Source organism: Olea europaea, chromosome 14 (genome assembly GCF_002742605.1).
Source record: "Olea europaea var. sylvestris chromosome 14, O_europaea_v1, whole genome shotgun sequence".
Classification (NCBI taxonomy): domain Eukaryota; kingdom Viridiplantae; phylum Streptophyta; class Magnoliopsida; order Lamiales; family Oleaceae; genus Olea; species Olea europaea.
Genome location: NC_036250.1, coordinates 9,896,305 through 9,901,461, shown reverse-complemented (window position 1 = coordinate 9,901,461; position 5,157 = coordinate 9,896,305). Strand labels below are relative to the sequence as shown.

At 37.7% G+C, this 5,157-nt stretch overlaps 1 protein-coding gene across 2 annotated transcripts; it reads right to left on the bottom strand.

The window, feature by feature from the left end:
- On the bottom strand, positions 1-4,752 carry LOC111409095 (probable serine/threonine-protein kinase mps1). Of its 2 annotated transcripts, none has more exons than XM_023039016.1 (6): positions 4,395-4,752; positions 3,229-3,648; positions 2,023-3,050; positions 1,384-1,584; positions 797-958; positions 1-710 (listed from the first exon to the last, which is right to left on the bottom strand). In XM_023039016.1, exons 1-6 carry the CDS (start codon positions 4,609-4,611, stop codon positions 126-128), a joined length of 2,613 nt encoding a protein of 870 aa, XP_022894784.1. In that variant the 5' UTR covers positions 4,612-4,752; the 3' UTR covers positions 1-125. The 2 variants fall into 2 exon arrangements, with proteins under 2 accessions (XP_022894784.1, XP_022894785.1); XM_023039017.1 differs by having other exon boundaries at positions 2,023-2,981.
- Between the last annotated feature and the right edge of the window lie 405 nt (positions 4,753-5,157).

Below are 5,157 nucleotides of genomic sequence, written 5' to 3'. Positions count from 1 at the left end.
TCTCAATTCTTCTTACCAAACATGCCATTAAGGCCCCGGTCTTGCTAACTCCCCTCCCCAAAACAACTACTTAAATAAGAAAAGGTTACAAATTGACTGCTTCAAATGAGAATACAGTTGCAAGGTTAGATCTTTGCATCTCTTTCCACATTTGCTAACTGTTCGTGGAGCTGAAAGCAAAGGGTTGACATTTTATAAAGTAACTTGCGTTGCAAGTCTGGGGATATCGTTTCTTGCGGCGGAATTAACGATCTCGGGTTCACCAACATATTCTCTAGCTCAGTGCATAGCATCGAAACCTTCTGATCATCAACATTTGATTCAGCAACCAATCGAAGCAATTTACAGCTTTCATCAAGAGGGGCAGGAAATTGAGGCGGAACGGGAGGAACAAGAAATGGATGCTGAAGCAGTTGAGGAATCCTCCATCTTTCATTCCTGTCCCAAGCCAGACATTTCTTCATAAGATCCAATAGCCATGGATTGGACATAGGTTCATAAGTAATTTCATGATTTGGATCAGTTATGACTTTGAATTTCGCCCAAAATGTTTTGTATTCAGAGAAAGGTGTTCTGCCATAAACCATTTGGTAAAGGATGCAACCAAGTGACCAGATATCAGATGGACGACCACATTTTATCGTATTTCCATTTGCATCAGTCTCGTTACACATAAATGCTTCAGGAGACATGTAACTTAGTGTGCCAACCTGCAGTCGCATGTCATTCTTAGCACAAGACAAAAACACAGCCAATGTATAAATATATATTCGAGAAGATGTGGATATGGAACAACCTGTGAATCTCGTTGAATGTTTGTTGTGTCACTCATTATAGCCTTGGCAATACCAAAATCAATTAGCTTCAGTGAACCTCTCACTAAAAGAAAATTGGCTGGTTTTAAATCTGAATGCACTATACGTTCCTCGTGTATGGTGTTTACAGCCAGAAGTATTTGCTGCAATATTTTTGCAGTGGTGGATATCAGATGAGCTAAATAACACACAAAATTAAATTCATTTATGACATATAAAGGTTGATTAATTTTGCTTCATAACAGTTGTCTTTGAATAAATCATCATGTCACCAGTTAGAGAACATATACTAAAGGTCAAAAGTTAAGAAAATGCAGCCAGGACACTTGCAGTATTTTTGCACGAAAATTCAGAAGCTTCAGTATTAAAAAAAAAAAGAAAAGAAAAGGAAAAAAAAAGGCATAAGGCACCAAAAAATAGATGCGGTGAATGCAGTCTAGAAATAAAAAAGTTCAAGGAATCTCTTCAACTAAAGAACAAATACCCGGATTTGGCAATGATCATCAGAAAGTTTATTGAGCTATAGCAGTAAAAATGAACTCAATAAAATAAGGATTTAGTGATGAACCTGCCAGTAAAATCGGAGCCAGTTCTCATCTATCATTGAATTAGAGCTATCCAGTTCCTTCCATTTTTGGGACAGCATGTGAGCCAAATCAATTTCACCATATTCAAGGACCATGTATATATATCCATCATCCTTGACCCTGGCATCCTTATTACTCATGGAACCATTCATGACTTCCTGAAGCAAAGTCTTATCTGTCACCTAAGAAGAAAATGTGATATTAGCATCTAAATGTATGTTTAATTAGACAAATCAAAAGCTTAAATATCTCACAAAAAAATCTTTTACGGTGTACAGTCACGGGTGGAAAATCTTATGCTATTGTGATCATTTGGACAAAACATTCCTCATAAAATGCTACCTTCTTATGTGCATTCTCAGAATCCAGATTTCAATAATCGTTTCCATATTCAGCAACAAGCATCTGGACTCTCACTTCATCCTCAAAATTGTGACTTTCAATTCTTATCACTGAAACAGCTCCAGTGAATTTTTTAATAATTGGTAGGTTTCCATGCACTCCTTTAAATTGGTACAAGTCTCATAGGTAACACAAAAGATTAATATATAATACAGGTAACAGCTACTTCATTGAATTTATGCACGACGGAAATTCTTAGCACTTCTTAAAGCATATACCTCATAATCAATAAGTTGAATAATGTTGATCATCCCCTTCAGCCGGTTAAGATATTCAATTTCTTGACAAAAGCCATATGCTGTGGCATAATCACGGCCTTTAAGTTTGATCTTCTTCAAGGCATAAATTTTGCAATCTGACGAAATTACTTTGTGAACCTCACTACTTCCTCCACTACCTATCTTTCCAAGCCTTTGATAGAGTTTTCCATTGACTTTGAAGAACAAATCAGGATCATATCCTTTTTTACGAGATGTTGATGCTGGTTTGCCACTTGCACCTCTTTCTTGCTTATCTGACTTAAAATTTTCCAACTTCGCATCCACTGATTGTACTTTTGATGACGGAGGCTGAGATTTTATATCAATATCATTTCCTTTGGCTGAGTTGCTATCTTCATTTTGGGGAGAATCTCTAGAAGTGTTACATTTCTTCGAAAAATTGCTCAGCTGCTCATTAGACAGGGCAGAAGACTTGCCGATTTCCATTGGCACTTCAACGATGGAGCTGACAGCTGGTGCAGTGCTGGATGACGGATGAGTTCCACTTGCATAGTTTGACGAAGGATATGCTGGCTGCACCACATCTTGTTTAACTTCAGCTTCCCCTGAGGGATCCATTTGCAAACTAGACCTAATCATTTGATGAGGTAGAGAACAATAGGTTGTTGAACTAATCATCGGAGCTGAAGTTGAGTTCATTAATGTTGACGTAAGGCAAGCTGACCGAACAACTGAGGACTGAGTCATGGCATGACCCAAGTCATTTTGCAAAAAGTTTGTGAATTGGTGGTGTGGCTGATCCTGACTGGTCATAGTTCCTCTACCCATTAAAGAAGAAATCCCACCCTCAGACCTCAAACTATTTTCCATTTCCAAACTCTCAAAATTACGATGCTGCAAATCCTGATTGACAGCTGCTAAAGGATCTACTCTGTTGCTTGCATCCCAGATCGTTTCTGTCAGTGCAAGCGAATCCATATAAGATAATAAATCGTCCATTACAGTGGCCATTCTTTCATCGGCACCTATATAAACATTTTGCAATATTTGCCATAAATTGCAACTATTGCTAACCATAGTTTGCATCTCGCAATGTGCATATTATAACTAAGGGTATAACAGTCTTTCTTTCTGATGCTTAAACATGCAAGAAACTACTCATTAATGAAGTCCATTTAAATTAAATATACGATCGGTAATTACCTTGAGTTCCGGCATAGTTCTCTGAGACAAAATGGACCTTCTTTTGTACTTCGGACAACGGAACATGCTCAGGTTCGACAACCAATGAAGAAGCAATTGTATTGTTGCTTCTAGATCCAGAAAAGAGTTGGGGTTGATCTCCTTGATCATTGCATGGCTTAAAATTCCCTTCTTGCGTATTTATGGTGGAACCACATTCAGAAGGTGGGGAGGTTGCTGCATCCTCTTGAGCATCTGTAGCAAAGGAGATCACTTTCTTGGACTGCGACGTGCTGTCCATCAATCCGTGATTCAATAATATCTCTTCGTTGCTTTTCTTCGCATCAAATGTAAGATGAGGGTTTAAATTTGATTCCTTTGATGTTCCTCGTTGAGGAACCACTAATCTCCTTGGCCTAATACTGTTTGACTGCAATGTACCTAAATGTCCGTCCGAAATGAAGAACAAAAGGTTTAGCAATACAATTTTAAGAAATCAAATTGATATTTTATAAAGCTTTGATCGATTAGAATAGTAGAATTAGAAAACCTATTGTTAACCAGAAGATATAAACACAGACCCTACTTTTTCAGCAATTCATAGTAAATGATCTCAAATGAGCAAATAAAAAATATTAGACATACCGGTTAATTCCAATCCAGATACAAGTTTATTGGAAATCCAATTTACTTCATTGGTTGTAATAGTACAGATAGTTAAGACGCTGCTACCTATCCAACCACAAGCTATTACAATTCAAACAAATACAAATTTTACTGCCCAAAACAAATTCCTCCATTTTTTCTTTTCGCAAACAAATTCTCTCAAAGCAATCCAACAGCAAGATAATACGTATTCGGAAAAAAATATTAAAAAAAAAATTACAGCCTAAAACAAAGTCCTTCGTTTTTGCGCAAACAAAAAATCGCTCAAAGCAACATCCTGACAGATAATCTAAAAGCCCTCGTTAGTAAACTTCAATTAACCAAACCTAAGTCAAAACGTACAACCAATCGAAAGTCCTAATTCAAAATTTCTCTAGGTTTTAGACGGAAAAAAATCCCAGAGCAGATTACTAGAACAAAAAAATCATAAGGTGCAACTTATTCGGATTCCAATTTACTATTTTTTTTTTCAAATTTTGAAATAAACAACAGTCAAATACAGACAAAGGGCGTTATTGTACCAAGGGAGCGGTGGCGCTTGAAGGCGGCTTGAACATGCCGGACAAAGTCCGGAGGGGAAGAGGAGGAAGACGACGTCGTTGAGGTGCAGGTCGAGGTGGTGTTGAACGTACGGTTAAGACTGATTGAATCTGGGTTGATGTTGATCGGACGACTCAGATTTAGCCTGGTGAACTTTTCTGCCGCCGGCGGGGCTGGAAGGTCAGGCTCCCCTTCCATCGATGAATCTCTCAAGCATTTCCGATTTGGAATTCACCAAATAAATCTCAAATATTATCGAAAATTTTCCATTGAAGAACTGAATGACTGTATCTCGGTGTGAGAAACAGAGACGGAGAGAGAATGAGATTTGAAAGGACTGTTTGGCGCTCTTTGATTGTGAATATTATATTGGGCTTTGTCTGTAATAGTTAAAGCATTGAAAGCCTATAATTTATTTGGGCTTGCATTTAGAGGAAGTTAGACCCAATTTTTGTAACTACATTAATATATGTAAAATAATTTTAAAAATCCTAAACAATCGAATCCTTCCTCCCCTACTCTCTCTATTGATTAACCCATCCCATCCCATCCCCATCCCCATCCCCAAAACCAAAGCCCTGTCATGGGATGATCCACCATCAACGACTTCGATGATTATAACTTACGAGAATAAGTTTCGTTTTTTCATGACAGAGAAGGATCAAATTTGTACAGATGGATATTACGAAATGAAGCTCTTACATGATGGGAAAATTTGGCACCACAAAAAGCATGTAGACAGAT